Source organism: Epinephelus lanceolatus, chromosome 1 (genome assembly GCF_041903045.1).
Source record: "Epinephelus lanceolatus isolate andai-2023 chromosome 1, ASM4190304v1, whole genome shotgun sequence".
NCBI classification, from domain to species: domain Eukaryota; kingdom Metazoa; phylum Chordata; class Actinopteri; order Perciformes; family Serranidae; genus Epinephelus; species Epinephelus lanceolatus.
Window position 1 is genome coordinate 43617029 of NC_135734.1, and position 18693 is coordinate 43635721.

The following is an 18693-nucleotide window of genomic DNA, read 5'->3' on the forward strand; positions in this document are numbered from 1 at the left end:
CAGCACAGTCAGTGGGAATAATACACACACTTTGAGACATTTCAGTAAACCTGATATTTTATTTCCACAAGTGACGACCCTCCTACTGTCTTTGAGGATGTTCCAAATAAAGACCCATGACAGCATCTGTGTATGTTCACATTAATCTGTATGTGTGTGTGTGTGTGTGTGTGTGTGTGTGTGTGAGCGTGTGTATTACTATACTGACCTACAGCGGTGTAGGGGACAGTGGGGTATTGATCGACGGGGACGCTGTCTGGCGGTCGGCCGTACGTCATCTCGTACAGTAAATGTCCAAAACAGAACACGTCGATGCTCTCTGTGGTCTGCAGATACACAAACACACACACACACACACACACACACACACACACACACACACACACAGTACTTAAACAAACTGGCTCATGTACATGTATCATAAACTGTCAATAACAAAGTATGTTAGTACAATTACAGGATGACTTTTCACACATAGAATTTGAAGGATTTTTAAAGATGTTGTTCACAGCAGCAGACTTATTTATTCAAAAATATTTTTACAACTTTTTTTTCTCAGCTTTAGGACAGGCACGTCTGGCCCTGGGGCCAACTGTGTAGACATGCAGTAAGTGAGCCTACACAGGCAAAACTGCTGCTCTCATTACTCTGGCTGAAGAAAGCAAATACTATGTGTTAATTCCACACATTCATCTAATCTAGTTATTTAAGATAGCGGACGCAAATAGAACATAAAATAAATAAAAAATAAACAAACAAACAAGGAAAGCAAAAGAAAGACAGACAGCACACAAAAATCACCCCGTATATTCTGGTTTAATTTAGTGCTTGTTTACATACATTGATCTTCCTGAGTTGAGTGAAGGCGGGTCGCAGCGCTGACGGAACTCCCAGCATGCCGTTCTCTACGTCCATCAGTCGACACACACCCTCATCCACAATTACATTGGACGTGTGCAGGTGACCGAAAAACATACCGCCATCATGGAGGAGCTTCAGGCCCTGAACACACACAGACACAAACACTCAGACTTCTGAAGTGACAATAACACTTGGTGGTGGTGTGTGTGGTTTAGATATTTGCATATGTTTCCTGTGTCTGTGTCTGTGTGTATGTGTGTGTGTGAGTGTGCATACACACCTCCAGGATCTGACGGCCGTACAGTTTGATGTGCTGCAGTTCGAGACCCTGACTCTTCTTAGGGTTACAGTACTTCTTCAGGTAACTCTCTCTGGGCTTCACCTGGAGGAGACAGTCAACAGTTGTTATAGGAACTACTTTCTACCCAAAATGAGTGGCAGGATGTAACTAACTACATTTACTCAAGTACAGTTTTGAGGCACTTAATTTGATTATTTCAATAATATGGAACAAAACTATATTTTGGTGGCACATATTGTACTTTTTACTCCACTACATTTATTTGACATTTGTTATGTGGTACTTTGTGGATTCAGATTATTCACACAAACTTCAAATCGACCAATAAATGATGATGTGTTATGATGAATTAAGCTACCCAGCAGCGTATAAACTAATTTAAATGAGCTCCACCCTCACCAGCTGCAACATCTAAGTGATTAACACATTAATATTTCTTATCTAATAGTACAGTATACATTATTCTGCATAATGCGCACTTTTACTTTTGGTACTTTAAGTATATTTTGATGCTAATACTTTTATATTTTTACTTCAGTAGTGTTTTGAGTGCAGGACTTGTAATGGAGTACTTTTACTCTGTAATATTGCCACTTTTACTCATGCAAAAGATCTGAATACTCCTCCACCACTGCTGAAGAAGTAGTTTCAATGAGTTTTGTGGTTCATCCAGACACTGTTTCTGGGAAAATGCACTATTTCAATGATGCAAGCAGCACAAATTATTTCCGTTCACCTGTAAATGTAAATCTAAGACACGAATATCTCAAAATCTGGACCATCAGCCAACCGGTAAGCACTTCCGTTGAAGCGTGACGCTTCTATGCCACCGACGCACAGCGTACCTTACAGATGTGGTCCCTTAGAGAGCCTCTCTCACTGAATGGCCGGATGAGCAGAGCTGAGGACTCACTGGTGCTGGAGAACAACAGCGGACACAGATATGGAGTCTGCAGGAGGAGGAAGAGAAGGAGGAAGAGTTTAATTATTTACATAATTATAGTAGGTATTAGTCTGTCTTCTATTAATATTTATATTGAAATAAAAACAGTATAAATTAAGAGATTTAAACATGTAATTTCAAAGTATCTTAATCGCAACAAATCCGATGAATTCCACGAGACCAAAGAGCTGAGATTACAGTAATAGCTCCAGCAGTTGTTTTTTTTTTTGTGAATCATGACTGGATTTGGCTACTGCGTCATTTGGTAATCTGGAACTATGTACATAGAACTAACTACCCGAATGACCATCAAATATCAATCAAAATTTATTTATTTATTTATTTATTTTTTAAAGATATTTTTTATGGGCATTTTTTGCCTTTAATTGATAGGATAGTGAAGTGTGAAGGGGGGAGAGAGAGAGGGAGAGACATGCAGCAAAGGGCCACAGGCTGGAGTCGAACTCGGGCCACTGCGGCAACAGCCTCGTACATGGGGCGCCTGCTCTACCACTAAGCCACCAACGGCCCTCAAAATTTATTTTTAATCAATTACAGATAATAACCCGGGGAAAAAACTGTGTATTTAGTTTTGGACAAATCAAGTTGATTTATACAGCACATTTTAAAAACAACCGCAGTTTACTTTAAAAGAATAACACACAAATATAAAGCAGTATAATACCGGTAAGAAGAATTACATACGTAAAAAAAGATGATAAAATACTTACATATTAAAACCACTATAAACAACCAAAGGCCATTGAAAACATGTACGTTTTAGGATTTGTCTTAGCAGCCCCAATTAAGGGGGAGCATTTAACTGAGAGTTAAAGCCTATTCCAGAGCTTTGTTGCAGCTACCACAAAGGCATGATCTCTCTTACCCACCAGCCTCGATCAGTTATAAGACCTTGTTCTGAGAATCTAAGAGGTCAGGAGTTGGAATAGGGACAGAGAAGTTCAGCAATATACTGGGATGCCACTGCCAGCCCATGTGTGGCTTTAAAAACAAATAAAATAACCTTAAAATCAATCCTGTATTTAATAGGTAGCCAGTGCAGGGATGCAGAGAGTCTCGCTGCAGCGTTCTGCACCAGGTGAGACAAAGATGACTGGTCGACACCCAGGTAGAGAGAGTTGCAATAGTCAGGCCTTGAGAAGATTAATGCAGTGGTTACAGTCCTCAAGTCATTGTGAGAAATGATGGACTTTTAGCAATGTTTCTTAGTTGGAAATACAGCTGGAAGGACAAAGCTATGTTCAGCTGTAGCTATCTTACCACCTGCAGGTGACATGTTGGCTTTAGCTGTCTCTGTGCAGTGGGAGAGTAATGAGTGACTAGGTCAACAGTCCATGGATTAACAAACTAGAGTATTGTGACTGTAGTTTGGATCCTTTCTGTTTCACACACTGTTTTTACCAGATATTATTGTGTTTTATGACATAATAATGTTGCATCATGTTAAAATAGATGACAGACAGTCAGAATCTGATCTCCATGTTTGAACCAAGTTGTAGTTACTGTGTTGGCTGTGTAAGGCAGTGATAACTACACATGCAGACACACACACTGTGTACGTACAGAGAGGCTGGTTAGCAGCTTCATGGCTGACTGCAGGTCTTTGTCCGACAGGAACTTATCAGGCCCCAGGTCCACCTACAACACCCACAGACACATACACACAGATTATTAATTATTTTGGATTTCAGCACTTATTCTAATAAAGTGAATTTTCTCGTCAGATTTCCTTCTGAAAAACTTGAGTTACACAAACGTAATTTAAGTCATGTACTTTTCCTTCAATAAATCAGGTTTAATCCTGTTTAATAAATGAAGTGCATTTCAAGCTCTGATGGAATTCGTTTAAATCTGTTTTCAATTCAACAAACACAAATAAGAAAAGACCAAGAACACTGCTTTTAGTCAGCTGAACAGAAATATGATTGAGGTTTTAATCAGAGTGTTTACAGACTTTATTTCTCTGTCCACATCCGTCGCTTCTGATGGAACAATACTTTCACATCTGGCAATTACATCTGATTGAATTTAAATTAACTTGAATCTGTTCTGGAATTTGGGAAAGTACTCAGTGTGGGATACGTTCCTGGAAACAATTGAATACTGTCAGAAAAAAATTTAAGAGGAAAATGTTTCTTTCTTTCTTTCTAAATGTCTCTCTCCTCTAAGAGAAAGATGAGTAAGAAATTGGAGTTAAACTTTTCCATGTGTTGTTGTTTGTGTTGTTTTCTGAACTTAGTCACTGCTGCATAAAATAACTTCCTGCTGCTGACATGTGAAATGCACTCCAAGTTTATATCTACAAAATACTTCATTTTACTACATTGATGAATCATTAACTTAATGAGGACTTTAAAACCTCAGTTAAATTATTCCACAACCAGAAACGATGGATTATATATGGATGGACAATTATAAAGCAGCAGCCAACAATGTAAGACGACATAAAAAAAAAATTTAAATTAAAAAAAAAAAGAAAAAAAAAAGACTAAATCACAGTGCACAAGTTAAAGAGGCTGATTGGATCACATTTCACTGGAGTTGTAGCTTGTGTAACTTCATGTGACAAAGAAATGATTGATTGACTGACTGACTGGCTTGATTGATTTAATCAGATAGGAGATGGGACTTTACATTCCTTCAGAAACAAGGCAGCACATTTTGGTTCAAAATACAATAAAGATTATCAATATTAACAAAATTGATTACAACTCACACATGCACAGAATGCATGTTTGGAACATCATGGACATTTTGACCATAACTTAGATCAGTGGTTCCCAACTGGTCCAGCCACAGGGTCCAGGTTTCTCCTTAGTAGTTAGATCGAGGTCCCACAGTTTTATACATTCAGCATCATAACTGCGTTTGGCCATGTCGTTGAGCTAGTTTACCGTCTCTGTCAAGTAGCTGTCGGTTAGTCACTCACTCTACAGCAGGAAACGGCACTTCAAAATAAAAGCTCTGTGCTGGAAATTCTCTGGACTTAAAAATAAAGTATTTTTTTACAAACTTGACATGTTTGTGAGTCACTTGTGGTCCGTTCAAAATCGTCCCGCAACCCACTTCTGGACCTCGACCCACCAGTTGGGAACCACTGACTTAGATGATCTTAAAACACTATTTAAAGTCCAAGATCAAAACGTCTTACATTGCACACTTGCCGTACATTTCTGACTTGATATACTAGTAATTTAATATATATTTGGTTTGAAAACTGCACTCCTCGTGAATATTTTTCTCGACCTGTTGTTTTTATTTGATCTCTGATATTTGAAGCCAACAAGCAGAACTAAGTGTACTCACCCAGCTCAGCAGATACCTCTCTTTGGGCTGCTCTTTGTTTTTGATTAAGAAGTATTTCTTCCTGATCCTCCAGCCTGAAAAGCAAACAGCAAGTCACTTCATTTGTAACTCCAACAGTAAGAATTAAACATTAATTCTTATTGGAAGCATGTAACATCTATCTAAATATACAGCATTATTTTGCCTCAAAGCAACACGATGTACCTTTTGAGTGAAGAAGAAATACTTCCTCTCACAAGTAATAAAACAATCTGTTGCTAAGTTCAATACATTCAGTGGTTTTGCAGCTACAGCCTTAGTTGGACTGTTATGACTAGTCATTTATGGTAACGGACTGTATACCGGACATAACTGACTCGGTTTGCTGACTTTACAACTCTTGTCTGCTTGTGTTGCTGTTACAGAACAGTAACTAGTTTAAGCTGAATTTTAGTATTTGGCTTTATTTCAAAATGTTTACTTGTAGCCACAGCGGCCGCTGTTCAACATAAGTGACGCAGTCTTACTTTAAAGTTAAAGGTTTACTTTTTGTTTACTGTGACTCTTCTCTATCAGGTTATTTCAACTCTTATTTTCTTTCCTTTCTTTTCTTTCTTCAGATAATCGCATTGGCTCTGTGATGATAAATAACAACAGCACACAGGTTTCACAACAACACACAGTCTCCGAGTTCATCTTCAATGGAGATTTGATAACAGTGGTCATCAATCACTTCATTGTGTTTAAATGCCTTCAAATCATTTGATTATTAATCAATACTCAGGCTGAGATCACATTAAGAGTGAGTGAAACAGTCATCAGTCATTTAAAACAACTCCTCTCCTGTAAAGAGAACAATTGGGTTTCTTTTAAATGTGTAACCTGACCGCAAATTGTGTGTTTGAAAAGAGACTATTACAGATGTTGGCATAATAAATATGTGATGAATATAACGAGTAGAGGTGAAACAATCAGGCCGTTAAAAAAGAAAAATATTTTATTTCGATGATTAATCATTCCCTGATTCCAGCTTTTTTTCTTCTGTCAAAGTAAACTGAATACTTTGGGGGTTTTGAACTGCTGGTTGGACAAAACAAACACTTTGATGAAATCATTTTGGGCTTTAGGAAAATGTGACAGGCATTTTTCGGTATTTTCAACAAGTTCATGGACCACTCGATCAATCGAGAAGATTACTGGCAGATTAATATATAACATAAATAATCCTTAGTTGCAGCCCTATTAATGAGCATACAGAATGAATACAACAAAGCAGAAGAAATTATCAACATGTTCACATTATTGCTAATGGTTAGCATTAGCACTGCATTCAGTTCTCATGTTAAAAAATTTGCAGTTCTCAGTCAGGTTCAGAGTCTTACCGATGTCTTTGAGAGGCTCCAGGACTTCCCACTTCAGGTCCGACCTGAAGAACATGGAGACCTGCTGCAGAGCGATCTCTGTAACACACACACACACACACACACACACACACACACGCACACACAGAAAAAAAAAGAGTCTTATTCACGTCCATGTTAGCCCAACAAAATCTCTTAATATAATACCATGTTCATAAACATACAGCTATCATGGTCATCATGTGATGTCTGTTGGGGTGTCCCTTTTGAAACGACCACTATGGGACACGATAGTCAGATATTTTCAGATACAACACATATCATAGGAGATCTTTACAATATTCTGAGCATTAATATAGCATTAAATGCTGTGTAAAGATATAGTGGAGTAATGGCGTCCTGAGCAGAGAAGGAATTCACTCTCCCTCTGTGTGTGTTGTAATCTGAGCTTCTCTGTTAGTAACTGTGGTAGACGGTCTGGCTGCACATGCATGTTTGTGCAGGTGAGCCCATGCTTGTGTCCCACTGCCTAGCTAATCACCATTACTCTCCACTGTGTTTTCACGGCTGTCACCCCTGATATCTGGATGGGTCGTCCCTGAAGTGTAGCATTCCTTCTCCGTTTCCCTCTGGGGTCAAACAGTCAGCTCTGTCGCCACTGATAGCGCTGTTAGCACTGTTAGCTGCTAGCCGGCGGTTCAGCCACCAACAGGTTGAGAGCCGTAACAACATGGAGGTGGTGTAAGACAACATTTGAATCATGGATATGTTCTAAATATCATTTAGAGCTCCTTTAAACTATTGTTTTTATTCTTAATGTATTGATTCATGGATCAATAAAACAGACTCAATCAAACAGACAATACTTCTAGAACGGTCCCTTTAAACACTTCTGGTGAATCAATAACAGTGAATTAACAGTTCTTATAAACTAATCATATCTTTTGCATGTAATCTGAATCTGAAAACAGTAACAATGATTAAATTCAGGTGAATGTAGTTGGGTTAAAAGAGCAATAATATCTGTAGTGAGGAAGTATGAAGTACCTAAAAATTATATACACGTACAGTATTTGATGTTAATTTCCACCTTTGAAGAACAACTGTAAAGAGTCTCTCAGTGGAGACGAGGGAACACACCTGTGTAGTTGGCAGAGTAGTTGTTGGGGTCCAGGAATTTCTTGACAGTCAGGGAGCTGGAAATCAGGGGATGCTGGGTAATAGAGTCCAGATAGGCCTGCAATCCTCTCTGCCTCTCTGCTATAAACTCCCTGTCCATGTTACCTATTAGCTTCTTTGGAGGAAGAGGGAGACTGATGCCACATACCTGGAGAGAGACAAAGATGGAGATCATTTTGATCACCAGTGAATGTATATTTTTACCCCCTGTTGTCATTTTCTGTGTTTCAGCAATGTCTTTACAAAAAGGGAGACAGACTAACAACAAGTTTCTGACAGTTCTGCTGTATGTTGACTGAAGATCAGGAGCTGACGGGAGGTCGGGGTCAGTGGGAGACCCCAAGAAGGAAATGAGCCGGCAAAACCTCAGCAGAAAAACTGCTAGCTTCCTGTTATCCAGGAATGATGTGACCTGGACATAAGACGAGTCACAACCAGGACGATCCGCTCCAGGCTGCTATAATATAGTTTCAGTGATTATAGATTTACTAGAGATCTATACGGCACAATGTGACACTGAGAGGATCCGAACTGATTATACTCATCAATTCAGAAAACAACATGCACAATGCAATAATATACTTTAAAATCTTAAAGGTCCAGTGTGTAGAATTTAAGGGGATATAATGGCGGAAATGGACTATTACATAATGAATATGTTTTCTTTAGTGTATAATCACCTGAAAAAAAGAATATTTGTGTTTTGATTACCTTAAAATTAGTTGTTTATCTACAGTACAGGCCAAAAGTTTGGACACACCTTCTCATTCAATGCGTTTTCTTTATTTTCATGACTATTTACATTGTAGATTCTCACTGAAGGCATCAGAACTATGAATGAACACATGTGGAGTTATGTACTTAACAAAAAAAGGTGAAATAACTGAAAACATGTTTTATATTCTAGTTTCTTCAAAATAGCCACCCTTTGCTCTGATTACTGCTTTGCACACTCTTGGCATTCTCTCCATGAGCTTCAAGAGGTAGTCACCTGAAATGGTTTCCACTTCACAGGTGTGCCTTATCAGGGTTAATTAGTGGAATTTCTTGCTTTATCAATGGGGTTGAGACCATCAGTTGTGTTGTGCAGAAGTCAGGTTAATACACAGCCGACAGCCCTATTGGACAACTGTTAAAATTCATATTATGGCAAGAACCAATCAGCTAACTAAAGAAAAACGAGTGGCCATCATTACTTTAAGAAATGAAGGTCAGTCAGTCCGGAAAATTGCAAAAACTTTAAATGTGTCCCCAAGTGGAGTCGCAAAAACCATCAAGCGCTACAACGAAACTGGCACACATGAGGACCGACCCAGGAAAGGAAGACCAAGAGTCACCTCTGCTTCTGAGGATAAGTTCATCCGAGTCACCAGCCTCAGAAATCGCAAGTTAACAGCAGCTCAGATCAGAGACCAGATGAATGCCACACAGAGTTCTAGCAGCAGACCCATCTCTAGAACAACTGTTAAGAGGAGACTGCGCCAATCAGGCCTTCATGGTCAAATAGCTGCTAGGAAACCACTGCTAAGGAGAGGCAACAAGCAGAAGAGATTTGTTTGGGCCAAGAAACACAAGGAATGGACATTAGACCAGTGGAAATCTGTGCTTTGGTCTGATGAGTCCAAATTTGACATCTTTGGTTCCAACCACCGTGTCTTTGTGAGACGCAGAAAAGGTGAATGGATGGATTCCACATGCCTGGTTCCCACTGTGAAGCATGGAGGAGGAGGTGTGATGATGTGGGGGTGTTTTGCTGGTGACACTGTTGGGGATTTATTCAAAATTGAAGGCACACTGAACCAGCATGGCTACCACAGCATCCTGCAGTGACATGCCATCCCATCCGGTTTGCGTTTAGTTGGATGATCATTTATTTTTCAACAGGACAATGACCCCAAACACACCTCCAGGCTGTGTAAGGGCTATTTGACCAAGAAGGAGAGTGATGGAGTGCTGCGGCAGATGACCTGGCCTCCACAGTCACCGGACCTGAACCCAATCCAGATGGTTTGGGGTGAGCTGGACCGCAGAGTGAAGGCAAAGGGGCCAACAAGTGCTAAACACCTCTGGGAACTCCTTCAAGACTGTTGGAAAACCATTTCAGGTGACTACCTCTTGAAGCTCATGGAGAGAATGCCAAGAGTGTGCAAAGCAGTAATCAGAGCAAAGGGTGGCTATTTTGAAGAAACTAGAATAGAAAACATGTTTTCAGTTATTTCACCTTTTTTTGTTAAGTACATAACTCCACATGTGTTCATTCATAGTTCTGATGCCTTCAGTGAGAATCTACAATGTAAATAGTCATGAAAATAAAGAAAACGCATTGAATGAGAAGGTGTGTCCAAACTTTTGGCCTGTACTGTACATAGGGAGACATAAGGAAACACTGATTTGTAACATGAACCTACTTTATTCAGTGTTTTTACCAGCTTTAATCACCAGGTCCATTTGTTTCGGAGAGGAACAGACGTCTGGAGATAATTCAGCTCCTGGTAAAAACCTCCTGAACAACAAAGTAATTCTGGCTGCCAGTGCAGTCAATGATTTTCACATGATAAGACATCTTTAAACGAGTCAGGATGTCCAGCCACCGCAAGTCTTTAAACAAGATAAAATAACTTCAAATAAGATTAGTGCTATTCTTGTTCTGGATAACAAAACTTCACACAGGAAATACTTGTTACTGTTGGAGCCTTGAGCCTACAATCTTAAAGTTGGTAGACGTGTGTGCAAACCATTGAGCCACCATGCTAATGGTCTACTGACTAAAACTAAGATTTCACAGTATCCAAAGGCATCCAATAACTGTTGAGAAATCTCATTCTGAACGAAAGTTGTGTTCCGACCAGCCGACTTTATCATCCCTAGAGCCACGTTGCAAGCATGTCTAAAAATCACTCACAACATGAGCTTAATCTCGTCAGTAGGAGCGGTGCAGACAGCAGCTTTTTTGAGATACTGGAGGTGATGCAGCGTTTTCAGACTGTGCAGTACAACCTTAAAATCCATAACCAGCACAGGGACAATCATCAAACTGCCCTCTCACTGTACCAGCCGAGGCTTGTGGGAAATTGATGACACAACAGTTAAGCCTCCAGCATGTCGTAACGAACCGCCACTGAGCGTTCCCAGACAGGAAGGAGGTTGACTAAGAAGAAGTTGGTGTGTGGCATTAGGGGTTTGTGTGTGTAAACATGGACGACAAGACTTCTCGACACACATTGTAAGATACCAGGTTGCTCTTTTATGTAGCAGCAAATTATCTGTAATTCAACTAAACTTAACTGCTGCCCATTTTCCAAGGCAGACCATCAGTTTGTAGGCAGGTGAGTTGTGTCCACCACGTTCAGGAGAAGAGTTTTTAAAAATGTCACACCCCATGGACAGTAGTCACCTGTGTCGTCTTTATCAAACCCACTCTGCTCTGTATTTTAAGTTGAGATGTGTCTGTAAAAAGTTTGTAGTTTCAGCCTTAAACAGCAGAGCAGCAACTTGAATTCATGTCAGAATCCCAAAACCTCCATGTTACTCTTCTCTGCTGTCCATCTGTGAGAGCAGTTTTAAACACTGAAAGTCATGACACTCACCATCAGGCTGCTGTTGAGAACATCAAAGTCACTGTAGCGCCGAATCACCTGCAACACACACACACACACACACACACACACACACACACACACACACACACACACACACACACACCTATCAGTTATAGACAAAATGGCTGTGACTAGGCAGTTCGTCGCCATGTTCGTCTGATGATCTGACATTTTCATCAGTACCAGACAAACTAACTGGACTTGTAGAGTTGTAAATTCTAACTGGTAATTGGTGCATTTACCTGCCAGCTATTCTCTGAGGACACGCCCCTCTGGACTCGAATGATGTACTCCTGAGAGACAAGAGAGAAAAACAGCCATCAAAACACTGCATCAGCTACTTTTGTAACAGGATATACTTTGAGGATGTGGAGGAGAGAGGGGATGACACGCAGCAAAGGGCCAAGGACTTTGTAAAAAGTTAGTGCAGTGACTTTTTAACAAAGCAAAATTTCTAAACGAGCCACTGAGGGGCAAGCGGGTGAACTTGTTCTAGACACGTGTTCTGGGCTAAGAACAAACCAATGTCCGGTGTACGTTATCTCTTTGAATTTGGCGATGCATTTATTCTCAATACAAAATACACATGCTAACCGTAACATAGAAGGGCAACAGCATTGTCCACATGTAATCATTATTCCACTCAGCAAATTCAGTCTTCCACACCAATACTTCATGCTGACACGACATGCTTCCATAACACAGTCAAAAACTGTTTGCTCCCCATTCCACACACCTGATCTCCACTACCTAGAGCTCACCTATACACACTTCACACATCAATTCTCCACACTGTGTTCAGTTCATAACTGCATGTGTGTATTTAAATCTAACTTGTGTTTGAATACGGATAAAATAAACAAACAAAAACTAAATTGTAGCTCCAACAGGCAGCGACCAAGTGCCCGACCATAAGCAGCAGGCATCCAAGGAAACTACTAAAATCATGGACACAGCACCAAAAAACACAAATAATGGTAATGAGAGTAAATCAGGGGGTTGGCTTTCACTTTCACCTCGCTGGCGACACTGACCAAACAGTGACCAACAATTCCTGCATGGTATACATTTAAATAAGGGTAGAACTAAAAATAAAATTGGAAATGATCCTTCAAGAATCAAACAGCCGTCACAGTGTGTCCAACAGTCAGCCAGCTGTTAACATTTTTAGAATACAGTCAAAATATTTTAAGACAGTGGTTCCCAACTGGTCCAGCTCCGGGGTCCAGATTTCTCCTTAGTCATTAGTTCAAGGTCCACCGAGTTTAATACATTAAGCGTCATACTTGCGTTTGACCATGTCGTTAAGCTAGTTTGCTGTCTCTGTCAAGTAGCTGTCCGTTATTTACTCACTCTACAACAGGAGACGGCACTTCAAAATAAAAGCTCTGTGGCGAAATTCACTGTACTTAAAAATAAAGTGTGTTTTTTACAAACTTGTTATGTTCGCAAGTCACTTGCAGACCCGCGACCTATGTTTGGACCATGACCCACCAGTTGGGAACCACTGTTGTGAGACATTATTGAGGTATTTCATGATGAAAAAATAAAGCTGTATAGTTATCAAAATAAAGGGGTGATTTTAAGGAAACAAAAGCCCCAAAATAGTACAAGTAAACTAGTATTTTTAAGATTAAAAAATGGTTTAATGTGTAGGGTAAAGGGCCATAATTATATGCAAATAAATTCAGTTTAATGAGGAAAAAAATTACGCACACTGTCATAATGTTACACAAAATAGCACGCTTTGATTAAAAGCCACATAAAGTCATAATTTCAAAATAAAAGTTACAATGCTGCAGGTGTAAGTTGTTGATTTCATACATAAAAAAATCATGGTAAGTAAATTAATTTGTAGTTTTATGAGAAAAAAGGTCATATTATTAGATAATAATTAGATAAATTTAAAAAAAAAACTTGTAATATTACAAGACAGAGTCATGATTTTACAATAAAATGTTTTAACATCATTAGATCAAGATCATGATTCTAAAAGAAAGTCATATGTTTTCATTGATAAAGTCAGAGCCAGAGGAAAGGCCGTGTTTAAACTTCATCAAACAGGTTTTTATTTCAGGTTTGTTCAGTTTCTGTTTCATTTCTTACTAAATGGTTCAGATAACATTGCTCAGTGGAGAATCTGATCATATCACCATGTTTGCACATATTCTCCACACTGAAGCCGCTGACTAAAATGTTTTTATGACCGACAAAAACAAAGAACAAAATTCTGAAAACAAGTAAGCATGGCACAAACATGGAATTTCCCTTTAATCTAATCCTCTCTGTCTAATTCCTGCCGACAAGCTCTGGTTTCTGCTGTAATCTCGCATTCCCTCATGTGAGCTGAGCAGCTTCACAAACAGCCAGGATGTAAATAACTGAAGAGCTGACATCACTTCCTGTCCAGCTTTTCAGATCTTTAGAAAACGTTTGATCCCATTTTTATTGTGTCAGTTTTATTTGTATGTGCAGCTGCGACAGAGAGAGTAATCTGTTATCTTATTTTAGTGGTGACATTACTGCTTCCTGTTGTGTTCGAAGTGCTTGGTGCAAAGTGCTGCACAAAGACGGATTCATTTTACAATTTATTTAAGGAAATATGGTAAAAGGAGCAGCTGCTGTAACACAATACAATCTGTCATTGAAGAATTTTTCATCAGTCTTTCTGGAAATGTCAAAAGACTAAAACTTCCATTAAGTTTTTTCCAGTGAAGCAATGTGTGTATTATATGTCATCTATTATTCATGATACCCACCCTCTCTTCTGATGTCATGTCAAAAGAGTCTTCATTATTCACTATTTTTATATTGCCTTGTGTTTCTTTGAACTGCCTTACTGTTGAAAGGTGTGGTACAAATAAACCTCCCTTCTGTCCATTCTCATGACTCTCCACTCAACCAGAGTCTGTAAAGCTGCTGACCTTTAATCTGCAATAGGACTCGGCTTGAGGAAACAGAAATATAAATCAACTGCAACACAGCAATACGCTGGATTGGTATCGGCATCAGAACTGACACTTATTAGGGAGATGAGGTGGTCCATATTGAAAACAGTTTTCTCAGTCAATGCCTGAGTCAATATAACAGTGATTCTGCTACACTCATTCAGTCACGGCATGCTGCAGACTCAGTTTTTAGTGACACTGCAATCTCTGGTTACCTCATGTTACTTAACATGGAAATGATCCCAATGAGCTCCACACACTGAGCTGTACAGATTTAAAGCTTGGTAAAATGAGAGTGCTGGCATCAGCAACAACTCTGAGTTTAAGGTTAGGGATCCCTACTAAAACAAACAATATTAGATCTCTTTTTGTCATCCATATGGAGGGATGGAGTGGACCGCACAACATATACAGCTCAACCCAACTCAAATTCATTTATAAAGCACATTTAAAAACAACTCACATTGACCAAAGTGCTGTACAAAAGGAATAAAAAGTTAAAACGCATACATGATAGGCGGCATAACTGTCAGGAACACAGCTCACACATACAGAGACACAACACACACAGGCAGGCATGCCTCAGGGAAAACCACATAAAGGGGACTCAAACGCTAATGAATAAAAGTATGTTATGAGCCTGGACTTAAACAAAGGTTATTATTTAATCCTGTGTTTTTTATTAAATATGTTAATACAAATTCTCAGAGTGACATTGAATTGGGTTTTCCGTCCTTGGAATCCAAAATGTAGGTTCAACATAAGTATTAATTTTGCCACTGACTGTATCAGCACTGCATTACGTTTAATTCATTTCATTATTTGCAGATGAACTTGACTTTCCTTACTTCAGGTCACTGATTTGTGATTGGTGACTAGAAACTACTAGTCCTTTACTGGAGGCTCAAACACAGTGTTTCAGTGTGCAGATGCCTGTATCGTCACAGTATTGCATTAATTGTGGAGCTGCTTATGTTGAGGAATTCTGGAAAGCCATCTGACAGATTCAGCATCAAGCAAATCTGCAAAAAATGTTGCCCTGAATTAAAGGAAAGTTGCTGTTTTGGTTGAGTTTCACAGTGGACTATTAGAAGTCAACAAAAACCAGTAACTCTGTGCAAACACAATAAATTTACAGACTTTCAGACTTTAGCTTGATGGGCTAATATAAATACATAAATCTAATAATTATATCCATGAGTTTATGAGTCTCTCCTGTGAGGCAATGATTCTGTTTTACAACTGCATTATTGCATTAGCATGCTAAGCTAACTGGCTAGCTCAGCTGATTCCAGTCGGACTGTCAACAACAAACCCGCCGTACATGTGTCCATTATCGGACAGTGGACACATGTCCCTCTTTATTATTCCTATAACAGGATTAACTGGTCACTGACAGTCACATTGTTTTTAACGTCGTTTCTTATTGCAGGCACGAGTTCAAAGTGCACATTTTAGTGCAAAGCAACGCTGATCACAGGCTTGCCCTAACGCCGAGTTATAATGCTGAGGGAGTTGCAACGCCAAACTCCATCTGAAAATCTGTCTTTTTAATGTTTTCGTAGATTTTGGCATTGGTTTATTATTTGTCACTATAGTTTTAACACTATAAATACAGATGTACTGCATCTTCTGTTCAGCATAGACAACATACAGAAAACAGCATTTCCTTTGATTAAATCTCAACACTTCTAACCGGTTCATGGGCTTCAGACAATGTTAGTACAAAGCTGTCGACGGGGGAAAATAATGCAAAATAAAGGTTTTGCACAAGTATTTGGTGATAAAGATGTATGCCGAACATTACAACAGACCATTACAAATTCAAAACGGCCATATATGTTGTTATAGACTGCGTATTAGTTTGTCAGTATAATAGGAATCAATAAAAGGCCGAGCTTTAAAATGGAAACTCGCTTTACTGATATTCCCGCATAGGTCAGCGTCTGTTCTCGGGGCTTTACAGGCATGGTTTCGGCTCTTGGCCGAAAAGTCTGCCAGTGTCAATGTTCCAGTCTAAATCCCTTTATATCAGCAGTTTGCTGTGTGCTGAAGAGCTTCCAGGAAATTGCTTAATCAGTGACAGCACCACAGAGCCAGGGTCAGCCGCCTGCCTGTCCGATAATGGAGTTACAGCGCGAGTCTAATGCCTAAAATGAGACAGCCAACAGACTCATTGGGGTGATAGTAATGTTTATACAGCTACATTGACTTCAGCAGAGAGATGTGGTGTATGGCTGATGTAACATTTCACTGGAAACGAGAGAAAATGAATCTTCTACATCTGTGTCCGATAATGGAACTGGTGACGCAGCGATTGACTTAAACGCCCCCTTAAAACATTTAATTAGCATTAAATTTTAAACCCACGAGCACCGACACATCTGTCCGCCCACAGTGAATAACGGATGGCTGTTTTACCGTTAAGCCTACACGTTGTTAAGTGACGTTTATTCCCAGTAAACACTCACCGTGTGGGACTGCAGGTTCTGGCTGGCTTCGATCACCGCCGTCAGAGGCACGGTGTCGTCCAGCAGCAGCCTGCCGGGGGCCGGTTTCTCCAGGAAAGACATCCCGGAGGATTGACGGTGAAAGTCTGATGTGAGCGTCCGTCTGTCAGCGTCACTGAAGCCGCCGGGAAAATACTGAGGCGGAGCCCTGCTGAGCAGAGGAGGAACACCAACAACCCGGGAGAAGCGAACTAGCTGCTAGCTTAGCTTTACCGTAACCAGGAAGCGCTGATCAGACGTCAACAAGCTGCTTTGTCGTCATGATTAGAGGCTGGGGAAGCGCGTGAGGGTGCGTCAGAGCCCCCTGCTGGTCAGGAGGGGAACTGCGCTGCATGAGAGTAAAGGATTTAAGGGAAAATACACATGATGAAATAAAAAAAACTTGAGAAAAAACAGTAAATAAATAAAATTAACTAATGAAAAAAATTATTAAAAACATTCTTTAAAGCAGTTTGACAAAATTGGTCTGTTTTGAAGTCACTGGCCATATTAAAAACACTAGCGAGACTTCATATAGAGAGGAAACCAACAATTTTCACTGAATTGTAAATAAATATTTATAATAATAATAGGCTCACTGTTCTCCACCTTCACACTGTAATATTTTCACTTATTCCCTTACAGGTGGTTTCAGGGTCTGAGAGCATCCACATCCACCAAACCAGAGTCATTCCATGAAAACTGTTAAGTTTGGGTTTATTGATTATTTAAGGGGGAAAACAAGACAGTATAAAATCTGTCAATATATTTTTTTACTGGCTGAAGACAGAAGTTCAAGTGTGCTTATTAGCATTAAGTAAAATAAAATAAAATAAAATAATACTTAAATAATAAAATTGTGATTTTAATTTTTTTGATGGTTTTGTTAAACCCAAGTGATTGTCTCATTTCCAATCTGACAATTTCTCAATAAATGTTTCATAAATCTCAGACTTCTTAGTTTTGAAGAATATCAAGGCCTCCCTCTTCAAGGGAAATGTGCAAATAAATTCAAATATATATTTTGGTTAAAATACCAATTTATCTGTGTCCATAAGTTTAATGTTCCACCCTGTCATGCAAATGTACCAAAACATCATCCTGTACCCTAAATTGACTGCTCACTACGAGGAAGAATTTTTTTAGAGATTTTCCTTTTCAATTTTTTTTGCAATATTTTTCTTTCAAAACCTTCTGTCAAGCATAACATAGCCACCATATTTTTAAATTAAATATTATTAAAAAATCAAAGATAAAAAATATATATAGTGCCTAAGCTTGCAAAATGTTTAATTGCAAGTTTAACATATTCTTCATGATATGAAATACAACATTCTACATTTGGTTATGACCAAAAATCTTATGTTCCAAGGTCCGATCTGAACAGTTTACATGAAGTGACCTTTCTACTATCAGCGTGTGAGAGGTCAAAGTGTTAAATAATTAACACGTTTAAAGGCGGCAAATGTGACGATAAAAAAAGTCCACATGCTGATTTGGACTTTCTTAATTAGGGAAAAATAAGGTGAGACAAAGTCACCAATGACAGCACCTGTTGAGGAACTACAGCCATTTTCAAAATTCATACATTATTCCTATGTTCTAAGACTGTCCAAAAATATAAGTAAACATGAACAACTCTCTCCTAAGTCCAAAAACTAGAGCGCTAAAACACAAATTTATGATGTCATAGGGTATCAAGTCTG

The 18693-nt window shown here is 39.2% G+C and overlaps 1 protein-coding gene across 2 annotated transcripts in view; it reads right to left on the reverse strand.

Annotated features, from left to right (window-relative positions):
* The window catches only part of pxk (PX domain containing serine/threonine kinase), a 31348-nt gene extending 14113 nt beyond the window's left edge, over positions 1-17235 (reverse strand). For both annotated transcript variants that reach the window (XM_033627776.2, XM_033627777.2), the window contains exons 1-11: positions 16970-17235; positions 11793-11843; positions 11539-11586; positions 7913-8099; positions 6794-6871; positions 5433-5506; positions 3690-3764; positions 2008-2112; positions 1142-1243; positions 841-1002; positions 209-326 (exon numbers count right to left, since the gene is read on the reverse strand). In XM_033627776.2, the coding sequence (XP_033483667.1) occupies positions 209-326; positions 841-1002; positions 1142-1243; positions 2008-2112; positions 3690-3764; positions 5433-5506; positions 6794-6871; positions 7913-8099; positions 11539-11586; positions 11793-11843; positions 16970-17071 (1102 nt within the window). In that variant the 5' untranslated portion in view covers positions 17072-17235. The remainder of the gene's footprint in view (positions 1-208; positions 327-840; positions 1003-1141; positions 1244-2007; positions 2113-3689; positions 3765-5432; positions 5507-6793; positions 6872-7912; positions 8100-11538; positions 11587-11792; positions 11844-16969) is intronic.
* Positions 17236-18693: the final 1458 nt, after the last annotated feature.